The sequence below is a fragment of the Oryza sativa genome, chromosome 3, assembly GCF_034140825.1.
Source record: "Oryza sativa Japonica Group chromosome 3, ASM3414082v1".
NCBI classification, from domain to species: domain Eukaryota; kingdom Viridiplantae; phylum Streptophyta; class Magnoliopsida; order Poales; family Poaceae; genus Oryza; species Oryza sativa.
Genome location: NC_089037.1, coordinates 241824 through 259761, shown reverse-complemented (window position 1 = coordinate 259761; position 17938 = coordinate 241824). Strand labels below are relative to the sequence as shown.

At 44.5% G+C, this 17938-nt stretch overlaps 1 protein-coding gene and 1 long non-coding RNA gene across 2 annotated transcripts; both read right to left on the bottom strand.

Moving 5' to 3' along the window:
* Positions 1-1568: 1568 nt before the first annotated feature.
* LOC112938362 (uncharacterized) lies at positions 1569-2486 on the bottom strand. Its single transcript, XR_003241558.2, has 2 exons — positions 2284-2486; positions 1569-2205 (listed from the first exon to the last, which is right to left on the bottom strand). It is a non-coding gene; the product is annotated as an uncharacterized lncRNA (long non-coding RNA).
* Positions 2487-15625: 13139 nt separating this feature from the next.
* On the bottom strand, positions 15626-17278 carry LOC4331304 (scarecrow-like protein 27). The gene has a single exon (XM_015773596.3). It carries the CDS (start codon positions 16537-16539, stop codon positions 15823-15825), a length of 717 nt encoding a protein of 238 aa, XP_015629082.3. The 5' UTR covers positions 16540-17278; the 3' UTR covers positions 15626-15822.
* Positions 17279-17938: the final 660 nt, after the last annotated feature.

Here is a 17938-nt window from a genome sequence, read left to right as displayed (position 1 = left end):
AGTATATACTCATTCCAAGAAAAATCAGTATATACTACTCATTCAGTCGTTCCAACAGTATATACTGCACGTACCATTAAAAAAAGAAATAATCAGTATATATACTAGTTAATTCTGAAGTAAGTATATACGACTGCTAAGAAAAAGAAGTATACACTGCTACAACAAAAATATAAGGTAATCCTTACCATGTACTGCTAATAAAAAAAACTAGTATATATATACTACTGCTCATCACTACAAAGAGTGTATATACTGGGCCTAAAAAACAGTATATACTGTTGCTTACTAGAAAAGAGAGTATAACTAAGGTACGTTATTAAATTTAAAAGCAAATGCATGCCAACACCCTCGTTCAAATTTGCACCAAATCCGCTGGGTAGCTAGGCCGCATGCATGCGGTGATTTGGAAATTTTATTTTTTTTCATGGCTCCTCTCTCTCTCTCTCTCTCTCTCTCTCTCTATATATATATATATATATATATATATATATATATATATATATATATATATATATATATATATATATATATATATATATATATATATATATATATATATATATATATATATATATATATATATATATATATATATATATATATATATATTGGCTCTTCTGTATATGTACTCTCTTTTATTAATGGATGATCTATTAGCATTTAAATTAGCCATAAAAAAAGATAAAAATATTAGTTTCGAAATCACTGCATGCATGTGACATAGGTACACACCGGATTTGATGCAGATAAGAAGAGTGTTGGCATGCATTTGCTTTCAAATTTGAACGCACCTGGATATCCCCATTTTCTAATTAGCAACAGTGTATACTGTTTTTAAGGCCGCAGTATATATACTATTTCTAGTGATGAGCGGTCGTATATACTATTTTTTTATGTATTAGCAGTACATAGTTAGGAGTACCAGCTTATATTTTTGTTGTAGCAATGTATACTTCTTTTTGTTAGCAGCAGTATATACTTACTTCAGAATTAATGAGTATATACTGATTTTTTCTCTTTATTGGTACGTGCAGTATATACTGCTGGAACGACCGAATGAATATATACTGATTTTTCTCGGAATGAGTATATACTGATTTTTTTTTGGAATGAGTATATACTACTTTTTACATAGTAGTAGTATCAGCGATTAAAAAGAACATTATATACCAGTCAATATATCAGGGATGTAAAAAACAGTATATAAAAAAAACAGACATACTGCTTTAGAAGAACAAGCAGTATGTAATCATACTGATGACAAGAACTTTATGTAACCATTGAGTACTCGGTCAAAGTAAGAAGCCAGTACAAAGATACAACTAGATACTACAACTAAGATTATGAGAAAACAAGAATCATCAATCCTAGATACATAGAGAAGACGGCATCGCCGTCGTCGGCATGTTTCAGTGCCGGATGGACATAGAGTGGAAGGAAGTGTCAGAAATCCCAACATGATTAATTGGAAACTTTGTTATCTATTTTGATTTTACACAGTAGCTGTACAGAGTACCGGCTGCATTCATGAGATGCAAAAGTATCAGTATACATGCATTTTCAAAGATTCAGAAAATTGAGCGGCATGTATTTCCAAAATTTTGAAAGCTTCAGAAGAGCAGCATGTATTTCCAAAACTGGCCATACTCGACTATACTCGTTGGGTTTGTTCCTAACTATTGCATATATACACACTTTTCACAGTAGTATGTAATATTGACAAATAATGTGAAATTAGTTGATCTCGTAGTAGTATATAGTAATCACTAATCAGGAAGAGATTAATGGAGTATAATTAAGAAGAGATGATGATGTATGTGCAGGAAACTAGATCGATACATGTGCTGATGTGCACATACTGATACTATAATTTGAAGAAAAGCTTGTGTTTCTACCAGGCAAATCCTGGTATATATATTCGTTGGATGATCTGCCGTGATATTCGGTTGGAGCCTTCGAGGGGGCTCGCTGTTGCCGATGCTGTAAGCGGGTGCTGTGATGTCTCCAGCACCGCTTTTTGCCGATGGATTGGTCGTCGCCTTCGGCTTTGCCGATGGGCTGCGCGCAATATGGCTGTGGACATCGATCTAATCGCCGCCATCGATGCCGATGGATCACGACGCTGCTGGCGACCTGCATGCTAGCTTATACCTTGATCGATCTGCAATAAAAAGAAAGAGAGGAGCTTATACCTTGATCGATCTGCAATAAAAAGAAAGAGATCAATGCTTGATCAATCTGCAAGAAATACAGAACGAGAGAAAAACGGGAATCAATCACCTGGGAATATCCCAATGGTGCAAAAGCTGCTCATGTCGATGGAATCACGCCGCCGGCAGGTGGACAAACTGCATCGACGTCTCGACGATGGATTCGATGCCACCAGCGCACAGACTTGCTGATGGATTTCTGCTACTCGCCGCCATGGCCTGAGACGCCCTCGCCGATGGATCGCATCGCCGTCGCCGTCGCCTCCAAATTGCCCGTATATCGCACTCTCACCTATGGACCGATCTGTTGATTTATAGTTCGGTTTAGCACTAAACCAGAAGATTCAGAACGAGATATTTATGCGAGTATTCAGCCTGGTTGCGATTTGTGCGGGATACAAATTTTACCACGATTTTTTTTCACGATAAAAATGAAAACGGGTCGGTATGTGGATCCGCTAGCATAATCGATCTCGGCTGGTTGCGAACGGACGGTAGATGGAACCAGGAGTACGTACACCTGCGCGCGCGCGCGCGCGCGTGTGTGGGGAAATGCATATGTGAACCGAGGTTCACATGCTCCATGAATCCTGGCCGTCCAACGATCCCAATTAAGATGCGTGCGCGACAGTACAGGGGTTAGGAGACATAAGCTATGTAAACGCATCTGCTTACTGCAGCACTCCCGTACGACACACCCCGTACCGATAGTGAAGGAAATGGGATTTTCCACTTTTATCTGCAGGCAACTATTTTCTCGATATATAAGAAAATTGACATTTTGCCATTGTCAAAACAGGGTTTCGCTGGAATGCCACTCCCAAAAGTGGTTTCGCTAAAATGACACCTTTAATCAGAGGCAACACGTTGTAATACCATTTCATTCATTTCTTCTCACTTTAATGATTTTTGTAATGTTTTTTCTTGCTGAGATAACCAAAATACTCTTGGATCCTATCTTATTTCTCCCTCTATCTCTTCCTCCTCTCCGTTGCAGTTGGTGGGCAGCGCCGGCGTCACTGGGTTCGGAATGAAATCAATGTAGTGGATAAGAAATCTTTGGCTTTTTATCACAATCCTCCCAAGAAATCAATACAGTACCCAGTTTTTTATGAACAACTTGCATACATCAATAAGAAAAAAAGAAACAGAAAAACAGGTGAAAAAATTAATCCCCAAATCCACGCATCTATCAGAACCTTCAACGATTCCTCCCAGCTAGCTGCCAATTGATTCAATGAAACATGCACATCTAGTGTGGCTTTAGCTCCTGCTTCCTTCATATGCTTCATGCCGACGAGGGCTACAAGCTTTTCTTTTTTTTTTTTGAACGACTCACATAAGATGGTGCGAAATTCTATTGATAGAGTAGGAAAAAATTACAAGATTACAACCCTGGAAGGTCGTAACCAGAAAAAAAGAAAAAAAATACCGCCACCCACACACTGACAGCGCCAACACACAAAACCGCAGGAGAAGGCTAACACCGGACCGACCGCCGCTAATCGTGACCGACCGCCGCTAGATGATAAAGGAACACATACGAGATCGCCCAAAAGAACACCCTCAGAACCAACACAAAGCCAACTCCTACAGCATGCTTGCACCGATCGAGAGGCTTGGCTAAGGGATGCCAAAACGACGTCTTCAAGAAGAGAAGTGACGGAAAACCGCCGCCGCCGTCCGTCGGGGCTCAAAGGAGCCAAGACTAGACTTTCGCCTGACAAGGAAGCAAAGCAGCATGATGAAAGGGATCCGACGAGTCGGAGGGAGAGATGGAGAGAGAGAGACGGGGACGGGGATGGCATCGACGTGGGTGGGGAAGGCTGCTCGGCTCGGCGGCGCAGCTGGGGACGGAGACGGCACCGCCGCTGCTGTCCTCATCCCCAGCCGCGTCGCCGCCGGCGTTGCCCACCATTTGCAATGGATAGGAGGAAGAGATAGAGGGAGAGATGAGACCATCCAAGGGCATTTTGGTCATCTCAGCAAGAAAAAACATTACACAAATTATTAAAGTGAGAAGAAATGGATGAAATGGCATTACAGTGTGTTGCCCCTGATTGAAGGTGGTATTTTAGCGAAACCACTTTTGAGAATGACATTCCAGCGAAACCCTGTTTTGATAATGGCAAAATGTCAATTTTCTCGGGCGAAGGGCATTGCATTCAACACCTGGGTGTAGGGAGATGTTTTGCAGTTGTCCGCAGAAGACGTCCGTGCACAAGTACGGCAGAACGAGGGTGCGGCCGACAGACAGAACGGGGCGGACCTTGCTGCGATGAGAATGGTTGAAGAGAGAACGCAGAGGATACTGAGGCTGGAGACAATGCTTGGGGAAGCCAGGGATGATGCAAGGGAGAAGGTTGAGGCGACAACGAGGAGATTAATTGGCTGGAAGCTTTTTAGCTTGTTGCTAGCGTTAGCTATTGTGTAGTAGTATGTGCTACTCCAACGTCGCATACGGCTGTGGAGCGTAGGCGTATGATCGGGTTGGGGGAGGGCAGCGCATCATGTGTGGGGTAATCTGTTTTTTTAATGGTACCTTATGTTTTTTTTTTTTTGCGGCAGCGTTACTCTTTTGTTGCTGCCCGCGTAATGAAATCGCACCCGTGACTGGTTGTTAGTTTAGATAATCTCAATTTTATGGATGGATTAGATTTTTTCTAAGTGATTTTTTTTATTTTAATGTAATGGCAAGCACAAGGTCATTTTTTTTATATGGGACTGATCGTTTTTTCTTTTTCCTTTTCTCGCGAACGCGTTTTTAATCTTTTTCCAATCCAATCCGTATCAGTTTGGCCACCCCCGAACATTTATTTTTGCGAGTGATGGTGTAGTAGTTTCTTTTTGTTTTTCCTGTAGCCTTCACGGGATGGAGCATCACCTTCGTCAGTTGATTGAAATTGATAGGGAGTTTAGTTACAGTTTAGTTACGAATGACTGAGATTTGCTTAGTCAAAGTAAATGAGGAATTCCCTCCCAATTACCTGTCCCTCTAAGGTATTGAAAAGGAGGGAGTTCCTTCCTCAATTTCCCATCCCCATCCCACCAAAATTCACATGTCTCCTAACAAACAAAACACTTAATAACCACATCCCTTTAAACTCCTAATCCCTTATAAAAACTTTCTTCAAACAAACAGGCCGGAAGGAGAAGGTTTTAAGAGTTGCCAGACAATGATTGCAAAAGATGGGATTAGCTGAGTAGAATTTGACAACGCGAGCAGTGTTTTTTGTCGGGAGGGGCGTGATCGACTGGTCGTTTCCTGGGCGGTCCGGTCAAGCGCCATGGAAGAGCGCGAAACGATGGATGTGAACGGGCATCCGGTTGAGTGTGGGAGTAACAGTACGTGTCAGCTGGAAAAACTCTCAACTTGTGCTTGGGTGAACTTGTGCTTGGGTGTTATTTAGGCCGAGTTTAGTTTCAAACTTTTTCAACAAATTTTTAACTTTTTCATCACATCAAAACTTTTCTACACACATAAACATCTAACTTTTTCGTCCAATCGTTCTAATTTCAATCAAACTTCCATTTTTTGCGATAACTAAACATAAGTTTTTTGCGATAACTAAATATACACAAACTTCCAACTTTTCTGTCACATCGTTCCAATTTCAATCAAACTTTCAATTTTAGCGTGAACTAAGGGTGTGTTTAGTTCCTGAAAAAAGTTAGAAGTTTGAAGAAAGTTTGGAGTTTGAAAAAAAAGTTGGAAGTTTATGTGTGTATAAAAGTTTTTTATGTGATATGATGTGATGGAAAGTTAGGAATAGGGGGGAAACTAAACACGACAACACACTCTTAATTGACCAGTTTTTGATGCATCGCGTCACTAATATATACTCTCTTTGTCTCAAGATATAAGCATTTTTTACCTGAACATGATCTCCGAGATGCTACTTTGACCAACAATATCTACGAAAAGAAAAATATCTTAAATAAAAACAGTTGTATATTATGATAGTTCATTTAATGATAAACTAGTTGAGCGGCCGGCGCAATTGCGTGGTGTACCGCCCGTTCCGTCGTGGCGCCTAGTGGGAAAACTATCCCTTAAAAATCCTAAATACGAAAATTGTTTCCTTGTATGTTGTCTAGTGTCCATGCCATTCCAGATCTAAATTCCCCGATCCATCGTCAAATTCAAACCCTAAATCCCTCCAAAATCAAACCAGCTCGAAAAAGTCTAGTTTGCCTCCCTCGAGGTCGTGGGCCGATCTCTTCTCTCTTGGCCCATTTCCCTCCCTCTCGGCCCATTCTCCCTTTCCCCTCCATCCTTGCCCGCACGTGCGCGACACGTGCGCCGCTCGGGCGCTGAGAGAGAGAGAGCTCGTCTCTTCTCCCTCTCTCCCTCTGCCCTCGCTCCCTCTCGATGCCGCTCCCGCCGGCGCCGCCTAAATCGCTGCGCCGCCCGTTGCTTCCCCCGCGCGCGCGCCGTGGTGGCCGACCGCCTGGTCACCGCCGCCGTCAGCGCCTGCCGCACCTGCCCCGCGTCTGCCGCCCGTCTCGCCGCTTCACTCCACACCGCCCCGCCGTCATCGCCGTCGTCATCGACCCGGCCCCGCCACTCCGCGCGCTAGCTTCCAAGGAATGGAGGCTGAGCTCCTCCTCCTCCTGCCGCGTCGCCCTCTCTCCCTCCTTCTTTTCCCAAAGAAGCAAGGGGCAAGCCCCCTTTCTTTCTTCCTTTTTTTCCCTTTTCTCTTCCACCGTCGGCGTCATCCTCCCTGTCGCCATTTTGGCCGCGAGCGCCGAGCGCCAGCTCGCTCCTTGACCGCCCTAGGTCGTTTTCCAAATCGACATCACCATCCTATAAAGCCCAGGCGCCCTCCCTTCCTTCTCCTCTCGTTTCGCCCATCGCCTCCACTCCATTGTCGCCGCCTCCCGTGCTCTGTTCGCCGCGGCCATTCGTTGCCACGCGTGCCGGAGGAGCCGGCACGTTCGTGGACACGGAAGGGGACTCCGGGCGCTCGTCTTCTTCCTCTTCCCCGGCCCGAGGCCGGAGAGATCACTCCCACGCCGTCGGCCACTCGTCACAGCTCACGCGGTAGCGCCCTCCCCGTTCTCCCTCCTCGCTCCTCCTCCCCCCTTAGCTTTCGGTAGAAGCTGGTGTAGCCTCCCCGTAACTAGCTGGCGCCGCCTCGACCGCTGCCGCCGCTCGCTGTGTGCTCGCCGCCGTCGCCGCCCGTGCTCGGTAGCGCCCGCATGTCGCCGGCCTCTCTCGTAGTGTCTCCGTCTAATCCGACGCTAGAAACGGACTCCGGTGGCCGCGTAGATGCTCTAGTCCGGAGGAATCGAACTCCCGTCGCGCCGTCGCTGTTACCCTCTTTTCTCGCCGCCGGTTGCCGCCGCCACAATCCGCCGCCGTCGAACTCCCTCCGGCGAATCCGAGCCGTTGGCTCGTCTCCCCTCGTCCAGTGCAACCTCCCGGTGTGCTCGCCTTCACCAGCATCGCCGTAGATCGCCCCGCCGCTCGCCGCCGCCGTCCGCCGTCCGTTACGGCCGGCGGCGTCGTCTTCCTCTCCGGCCCGCGTGGCTGCCACGAAGGCGCCACGTCGGCGCCACCTCAGCCGCGACCGGGTCAAGCTGACCCCGGTCCGCCGTTCCCCTCCGCCCCGCTCGCGCGCTGGGTCCACCGCGAGCCGTGAGGCTGCGCGTGGGCCCACCGCATCCGCACCCACCGCGAGCCGCGCGCGTGCACCACGCCCCCCTCTCCGAACCCTAGCGCCGCGTCGCGTGCTCCTCGCTCATGGTGAGCCGAGCCGCCAACAAGCGGGTCCCACTCGGGACCACGTGAGGTGGACCCGGCCCACCGGTTCCCCCTCCCTCTCTCCCCGCGCGTGCCCTTGGGCTGCCTTCTCGGGTCAGCCGGCCCATTAGCTCGGCCGAGCCGCGCCTCTCCTCTCGGGCCGCGCCCTAGCCGCCCGAGGAAAGTCTACCCCTCCTCCCTCTTTCTTTTCTTTTCAAAAGGATTTAAATAAATCCTTTTTCCTTTAGATCAAAAATCCAATAATCTTAGAAATTCAATATCTTCTCAACCGTACATCCGATTGACTCCGTTCAACTTCCAAAAATCCTCAAATCTCGAGATCTATCTAATGGCATGCTTAGAGGTCAATAATAGGGCTTTATTTTTGCTGTTTGTTGAGTTGTCCCGTTTCGCGTGTAGTTTCGGAGCCCGAAGACTCGCAGTGCGAGGATTTCGAGGATCAAGCTCAAAATCTCGAGCAAGGCAAGTCACCTTTGATCATCTTACACCTATAATTTAAATCTAAGTATTTCTTTTCCACAAATATTGCATGAATAGGATTGACACAAGTAAATCGGCTGCGGCTTGCGAGATAGCCTGCCGGCCCAATCCTAATTGCTGCAATTACCCTCCTTGAAGTATTGAACACTTAAACCTCCTTTGCCAACTGTTGTGCTTCGATGCACGGGCCTTCAGGCATGCGCATCGGAACACCTCCCTTCAAATTTAAAACATCCAACGATGGGTAAAACTTGGGGTTTACAAAAGACTTGGAAAACCCGACACCTGGGTCGGTGCTTGCGAACTAAATGAATTTCCAAAATCGCGGACCGGGGAATGTACCGGGAGTACGGTTTCCCGCTCTTGCACTTAAGGACCGTTTCCTTGGAATTTCATCCGAATATAAGACAAGTGCGACCACATGGGTGGAATGGGACGCCCCTGGCTGAGTAATTAGCTAATCAGGGGAGCCATGATGCCAAGATACATGTGGATTCAACAAGGTGGTGCCGGGGAGAACCCCCGGGCTTCCTGGCACAGTATGGTCTGGGACCTAACCTGGTGTTGGTCTGGGACCCCTCTCGTTGGCATATGGTGAACCTGTGTCGGCTTTCGAAATGCCTTGTCATGAAAGCCTCAAGGTCTCCAGACGTGGCCGTTCTGCATGGGCTGGGTGATCTGGGTTAGTAATGTCGTATGGGTAAAGTGTGACCCCTCTGCAGAGGTTATTGAACTGTTCGAACAGCCGTGCCCGCGGTTATGGGCGGATGTGAGGTGATTCCTAGCGTAGTTTTGTTTGACTACTGCTTGTGAAATTACTGTTGTGGAGTGGGTTCGATGTTTGAAAAAAAATTCTGCAGCTGATGGGATCAGCTAGGCCCGTGTGGCCATTTGAAAGCTGTTGGCGGGGGCCAACCTTGATCTATCCAAAGATTGATACATTGCACATACTCCGACCGGACGAGACGCACTGTCTCATCAGTGTCGTTTGAGAAGCACTCACGTAGTTATTACAAAAAGGAGTTTAACTAAAATCGATTGCAAAAACAACAGCATTTCCTTTTAAGCCTGCATTAAACACTTAATTCCCATGACTTGCTGAGTACTTCTGTACTCACCCTTGCTCTATATAAATAACCCCCCCCAGTTGCTGAAGAAGATGAAGTGGATCCCGCTGATGAGGAGTTGATTAACAGGTTAATTTGGAGCGTCACGGGCTAATTCCGCTCGGGGCTAGTTCGGGGCGTGACACGTGGCTAGATTATCATTCCCGTGATTCTAATAATTTTATAGTTTTTAAAAGCCATGTTAGTCGCTACCGCTCACTCCTTTGTCACCTTTTTATTTGCTTACTCGATCTACCACTACTTCTATTCATACTTTTTAGAACTTTAAAAATTAGGACTTATGGTTTTTGGAGTTCATTGTCTGGTTGGGTTTCGTTTTCATAATTTTTAGGGCTTATGGTTTTTAGAGTTCATTGTTTGGTTGGGTTTCGTTTTCATAATTTTTAGGACTTATGGTTTTTAGAGTTCATTGTCTAGTTGGGTTTCGTTTTCATAATTTTTAGAAGTATCATCAAGTATCGCCAATTTACTACTCTACGGCCCGTCTACTGCCACCACATTTGTCATCGTTGTGTTCTATATGGACTTTTCTTTTTTTTAATGAAAATTGTATATTTTTCATTCTGATAATTTTTATTCATAAATTATATTCCTACTTGAACTCTTATAATTATTTTTCTATTTTTGAAATTAATTTTATTTTTTATTTCGAACTTTAATTAATCTCGTCATGTATCTAGATTATCTCTTATTTCAATAGTCTTTATTTTTTTTATGAATTAGTTATTTATAAATTGTATTCTAGTTGAGCTCTTATTTTTATTTTTCTATTTTCTGAATTTATTTTATTTTTTATTTTGAATTTTAATTAATCTCGTATTGTGTTCTATATAGACTATTCGTTTAATATTTTTTTATTTTCAGTTTCAATTGTTTCAAAATTGTATTCCTACTTGAACTCTCCTTTTTGTTTTTTCTAACTTTGGATTTTATTTGATTTTTTATTTTGAATTTTAATTAATATCGTATTGGTTTCTTATATGGGCTCTTCTTTCAATATTGCTTATTTTTAGTTTCGAATTTTAGTTATTTCAAATTGTATTCCTACGTGAACTCTTCTTTTATTTTTTTTTCTAATTTTAGATTTTATTTTATTTTTATCCCGTATTTTAAAATGGACTTTAACGGAGAAAGGAAACAGTCCAGACACATAGGATATGCAAAAGGGAGGGAATATAAACTTTTCCATATTTGGCCCAAATAGGGATGGCAATTTAACCCGTTTGCCCGTTTACCCGTGGGTAAAAACCCTAATAGAGTTGGCTTTGTTCTCTATTTAGTACCCATGGGTTTTTTATTGGGTCAAAACCTATACCCAATGGGCATACGGGCACGGTCACTACCCATGCCCACTTCGCCCGTTTACCCGCAAAAACCAACTGACAAGTGGTCCCTCAGTCAAATTAGTATAAATGCCACCATCTAGTATTAATGAACTTGTAATGCTTGTATTGTTGAACTTGGTACAACTGTACCCTTTCTTTAAATTGTGATAATGTCTCTTTGCTTGTGGAGATTTGTGGTTGAAATGTTGAACTGTGAGTTTGTGACGGGTAAACGGGTATGCCCGTGGGCAACGAACATGGATAGTGTTTTTTTGCCCGTCATGTAATAACGGGTATGCCCGCGGGCATGAATTACCTCGCGGGCACAGGTATGGGTAGTTACTACCCGTGCCCAACTGCCATCCCTAGGTCCAAACCTAAAAGAGATGATTTTTATTCTTTTTTCCAATTAAATTATTGTTAAATGATGTTTGTATTATTAAAATTAGCAATTAAGCTCTGAAAATTCCAAAGATCGTAACTAATCATGGAGAATTTAATAAAATTAAATTTAACCATGTTATTTTATTTCTCACACTTACTTTATTTGTAAATTGATTTAGTTATACACCTACGTACTTAAATTACCAAATATTTCGGCAAATCTGTATTTAAATTAATTACATAATATAAATTTTTCTTAACTTTTCCTCAATTTTCTGGTTTATACACTTTCTGTTGCAACGCACAGGTACTTTTGCTTGTGTGTGTATGTCAATAATGCTCAAAGCTGGCTTCGGAGTTGTACTGCAGCAACCGTCAACGATCGACCATATTATCCATCGCCCATCCGTAGACTCTTCTGAATAAACCGTTCCAGGTACATGATGCGTCTTACTTTCGCTACTATCACCATCTAATAAAGCTTTCCTTTGTCTGAGATAGATTCTCTATAAACGTGTTGTTGTTAGAACTTAGAACCTGATGGGAGGAGCCTTCATCCCGAAGGTAAGAGAGCATCTCACCCTTTTCATCTGCTAGATGCCTTACGGAAGACGTGTGGTTTGGTGTAAACGCATTAGCAATTTTCAGAGATTTATTCCTGCTTTATGGACTTGTATAGTATCTGCTGTTTATTACTCTAGTCTTCTTTCCATCAACTAATGGGGGTAGGGAAGTGGCAGGACGATGCATCTGGACTTGTGGAGTTACAACTTACAAAGCAGAATGAACTTGATTGTCTATTCAGGACATGATGTCTTAAGAGGAACATCGAAATTAAACATATACGGGCATTTCAGAAATCTGCCCTTCTTGATAGCAAGTCTTTTTGAGAACAAAATCTTTTGATTCCACTGTATGCTGCTCAGTGAGTGGTAACTGATCACTTACTCGGTTCATTTTTTATCTTCATCCAAAGATAACCAACCCATCATAGAGCCAGCCATTGGCTGTGAAGGGTAGGTGCATTGCTTTTTTTGGTTGTCAGCTGAAGAGCAAAAGAAGGCAAGATTCCCTATGCGATAGCATTCAGCAAAGCAGACCAGTTATAATTCGCCAGGTAACATATTCTTCTACAGTTCTCCTACAGACAATACACGTACGTAGTTGAACTTGCATGTTCTTTTTCGTAAGACTGGAAAATAACGTAAAATGCTATTTGTGCTATAGATGAAATTTTCTCAAAACTATAAGCTTCAAGCATGCGGTACAATTATTGGATGACTAACATTTAAGCTTCAGGCACTAGGCATGGGTGTCTTGTCAATCTATGCTGTTCAAGTGCTTGCTGAATTACCCATGTTAGGCTCATGCTGGGATTTATAGGTATGGAGTACTAAAACATTGTTTCTTTTTTTGTCCTGCTTCTTTCAGTTCTCTATCCATTCCGTTCTTTCAGATTTGAGCGCTGAAACCATAACCTCTCACACTAGTACCTTTGAAAATACATTTTTGTGTTTGAATTATCTTTGCTTGTATCTCAAGGGTGGATAAAAGTAGATACTATATATTTACACACAATCTTTTTCTGTCCTCGTCTCATTTTCTTCCACGAGCTGAAGAAAAGTCTGGGCAACTTTGGTGTAGTGTATCAAGCTTGAATTTGTAACCGAATCTGAGAAAACTTCACCATGACACATCCATTTCTTTTCGTTTCGTCTAGTGTTAGGGCCGATGAAAAGGCACCTAGCTTTAGCTCTTTCCAAGTTGTGTCAGTACTAGTATACTCAGTTATTGGCCCCTGTATTTCATCTCATGCTTTGGAACTTGTATGATATCCTGAGACCTTTCTCATCATCTATTGGGGCTTTCTTTGGGTCTGTTTGGTACAGCTCCAACTCCTAAATTTAGCTCCAGAGTTGAGTCTGGAGTGGAGTTGTGGAGCTGCCTAAACCCAACTCCATAACTCTAGTTCATTTTGTGAGAGAGCTCCACCCAACTCTAATCCTAGTTTTGATGGAGCTGAAACTGTTTGGCTAAGCTCCAGCTCCAGGAGGAGTGGAGCTGGAGCTGGAGCTGTGCCAAACAGGCCCTTTGATTCGATTCCCCTGCCGGGTTCTCAACTTTCAGGCCTGAACTTGTCGCAAACAAAAATTGCACTTCTTTGTGATGATCTAGTGATTCCTTCAGGGTACTAATCTGTAACTAAACTAAAGTGTAGTAGATGGATGGGGAATAAAGTAGACGCCTGTCTTTGCAAGTGACTTTTAGGTTATCCTGTCCTGTGTAATGGTTGAAATTAATATGGATGGCTGAGAAATACTCCGTTCCCAAAGAAAACCCGCACATACATCTAAGCATATATATCCAGCAAAGTTTACTTATCGGTTAATGCTATACCTTTTTACAGTCAGGAGAAGGAATTACCTTAGGTGATTCAGTTGTAGAGATCATTACTGAACTTACCGATGGGAGCAGTATATATATGATCCAACTTTAAGCTTGGTTAACTTTTGAAGTTAGAAGAGACAGGTCAGTGATTCTATTCGAACTCGCCTAGCTTGTGTTTGCATGGTTGTGCCGGCAGCATCCTGACGATGCTGGCCCAACATGCCAGCATTTCTTTGATGTTGTCCTTTTGTTCTCAATCTCAGGTGGTGATGTGGAAATCTGTAAGTAGCAGGCCGGAGAACACTAGCTAGGATGGATGAGGAACAGGTAAGGCTTATCGGTTTATTCAGTCCTTCATCAGATCCTCGCATAGCATCTTGATTTCTTGGATGGACAGCCCCAACATGGACGAATTTGGTACTCCAGTTACAAGTACAAATTCTGGTGACAACAGATGCTTGCCGTCATTGAGGTAAAGCACACCCACTTTACGTTCTGCTTGCTATCTTAATTAGCATCCTCATCAACTGAGCAACACACGATTATGTTGTGTTAGATGCTATCATATTTGAGTAAGGATGGCACGCCTCTGCTCCATAACACTCCAGTACATATACATTCATAATTTCAAAACTGAAAAATATCTGAACCAGCTGTCGGATAAGATATATACTTCAAAACTACAGGTTGACTTTTTTTCTTTCCAAAATAGAAAAAAAAACTGTAGATAACTAGGTTATCAGGGGATCAGTTGGAAATTTGGAAGCAACCAAAAACAAATGGTTGTATCTGGGTTAACACTTAACAGTGGTAAGATACTGTAGTTACTAAACTATAAACAAACACGAATTTGCTATAAGTATACTTCGCTCACTGATCTGATGAAACAATAGTAGTAGACCACCAATATATATACATATTATACAGATGCACAGCTTGTCGAAGCTATATAACTATTTAGACACTTTGGTGGTCACATTCACATAATGCAAATAAGAATCCCACTCTCACAAACAAAAAAATTTCTGCTACTTTATGCTTGTCTCTAAAAACCCAGTGCAACTTTATTCCCAATCCCTGCTGCATCCCGCAATTGTCAACTTGGTAATGTTCTCCTAACATATAATATCAAAAAGGCTATAAATATTCTTAAAACATGCACTTCTCGTGTAATTCTGCTTTCCAGGTGTCTTAAGGGTTCGATCGTGAAGACAGCATTTTGTTCTCACTGTATCTTGATATTCCCTGGTCCAGAGTCATCAGATTAGCTAAGTTTGGCTAAAACCACATGCCCCTTCTAGTGGCAAAAAAATAATTTTGGGAGAAAATAGTACATTTTTAAAACAAAAAACTCGATTATGTATGTATGCACGATGATAAAATAACACGTTTTCATTTTTCAGAAAATACTACCTAGTAATCAGTTAGCGAGTGGTAAACTGACAATCAAACAAACGGGAGGTGGGACTGAAGAATTCACTAGCCTGTTAGAACTGTAAAATTGAACGCACAAATAGTACACAATGCATCAAATATCTATATATAATAACCTGCTAGTTTAATTAATTTGTGGAGGTGGTATGAGTGTACTTTGAAATTACTTGTTACTTTTTTCGAAACTTTTTTTTGTGTTAGTCAGCAGAAGTTGACAGTTTCGGATGGCTGTTTGACGCATCGCATATTAGAATACTGAATGTCTTCTTATTCGTCTCAACCTATCAGAAAAGGATTTAATATTTTTAATCAGGAAGCTAGACTAATCACAAATTTGTGTATATTTGTCCCCATATACAGTTAGTAAAACCAACCGCTGTTTCATGACACTATTAGTTTTTGGATGTATCCACAGGTTCTCAGGTAATGCAATGAACTTATTCGTTTTGGCATTATGTATGTAATGCTTATTGTACAATCATTCCAATCAAGGTTAGGATGCTGAACTTGACGAAGCAAATTAAAATACCTGATAGAAAACCATTTGATTTAACAGTAGAGTGTCACTGTACAGTACTCTATCAAAGTAGCCTTAAGACGGCAATTGAGCAAATTAAGTAGTAGTAACATGCATGCATAATAAGGAGTAACAATTTGAGCATTAATTATTAATAAGGAGTAATTAGTAGAGAGTAGTGGATGAATTAACAGCGCCATGCGGAGACGGAGGCAAGCTCCCCGCGTTGCCAATGGAGGAAGAGCGAGCCGGCGCGCCTCTCCAGTCGGAATCCCCTCACCGGCAGCTTCTTCAGGAGAGACTCCGCCTGCGCCTCCGCCATGCTGCTCACTTGCACCGGCACGAACCCCGCCGACGCCAGCGTCGCCCGCCACGCCGACGCCGCCGTCTTGTCGCCCCCCACCCCCACGGCGGCGCGCACGCACTCTTGGATCTTTGGCTGGACCCAGAACCGCTCGATCTTGGCCGCCACGTCGGAGTCCGTGCCCATGGCGTCCAGCGACTCCAGCAGGGACACGGTGGAGCGCAATGCCTGCAGCAGGTGCGCCGCGAACGGCAGCTCGCCGCGGTCACAGCCGCGGTCCACGGAGACAACCAGCTTGGCGCCAAGGCGCCTGACCAGGTGAAGCACGGACGGCACTGCGGTGGCGTGGACCGAGCCGACGGGAAGGTGGACGGCAATGGCGTCGGTGGCGGCGGCAACGGCAAGAAGGGGGGTGAGGTCGGTGGCGTCGAGGTTGAAGGCGGCGAAGCGGAAGGGGACGGAGAGGTCGGCGGCGAAGGTGGAGAGGGTGTCGTGGATGAGCTGCAGCTGGAGCGGGTGATGGGAGGAGGAGGAGGCGGTGACGTTGAGGGCGGTGACCTTGAGGGCGACGCCGGGGTGGCGGTGGGCGAGGTCATGCATGAGGGAGGCCCACTGCTCGCCGACACCGATGTCGAAGTCGAGGAGGTGGATGCAGGAGGCGGAGGGTGCGAGCTCGTCGAGGACGGCCTGGACGCAGGTGAAGTGGGCGAAGTGGAGCAGCGGGGAGAGGTCGGAGAAGGACTTGTAGGAGGTGAGCTTGAGGAGGAGGTCGTGCGGGTGCGGCTCGTGGAGGGGCGGGGGCGGTGTAGAGGAGGAGGAGGAGTCGTCGTCGGAGATGAGGGCTCGGCGCAGGGCGTCCTTGAAATACAAGGCGGAGCGGAGTAGCGGCGGGGCGGCGGAGGCGGGGAGGCGGTAGTTGATCGCCGGGCGCGCCAAGATGTGTCGGGCGGCCAAGACGTCGCCGGCCTCGGTGAGTTTGGCGGCCTGGACCAGCTGCTCCACAGTACTAGTGTTGTCGTCGGCCGTCGGCTTTGGGTTTGGGAAAGACGAAGAAGCTGGGTGGTGGTGGTGCAGGCCTCGATCAGCGAAGAAGAAAGGTGCAGGCTTAGCGTAGTCGAGGTCGACGTCATCAAGATCAAGGAGTGGATGGTGGTGGTCGTTGATGACCCAGTGGAGGAAGGCGTTGTCGTGGTGGTGGTCGGCGTCGTCGAGCCATGGCGGCGGCGGCGGCGTTGAGGCCGCGTGGGTGGGCGGGCGGAGGCCGGGCGAAGTCAGGGTGAATGAAGAAGAAGAAGCTGCTAACTCCCCTCACACTCACGTAGGCAGCTTTAATTTGGTTGCTCCTCCGGTCCTCCCCTCGACTCGGTTTATCTATCTATGAGTCGTCCGTCCGGTTCAGTGGACGCGCCCAACGTACGTCAAAAGGTTCAATTTTACAAAACGGAAAGGTTACTGCATGCACTTCTTATAATGCCACATCACTGCCATTATATTTCTTTCTTCCTACATCTTTCCGCTAGTTTCATCCATCTAAATGGAGCAGTAGCAGCGCTAGTAGATTCCTTTTTTTTTTTTGGCAACAGTAGGATTTGAAATTCACTGTGTACAACTTTAGATGGATGACAGCCGATGGCAAGCAACAAGACTCAATTAGTAATTTGTGAATAAAACTTTTATATACGTGTTCTTAGCAATTTAAAAGCAAAGGCTGAAAAATAAACTTCGATAAAAAAACCACAAAATCAACTCCAAATTTAAGGTTGAAAATTTAATTTTTGGCTGATAAGTATAAGCATAAGCGAAAAGATGAGGCTCCGAGTGTGTCTTTGGGAAAAATTAAGAAATAGGGATAAGTCCACTTGACACCCCTAATTTTCGATTACTCTAAAATACGCCCTCAAACTTCAAGAAATCGGGTAGTTCACACCCTCTAAACTTTCAATACTGTTCAATTATCCTCCCATCACCCGATCATCTGTATGAGAGATCATCGCCAGCG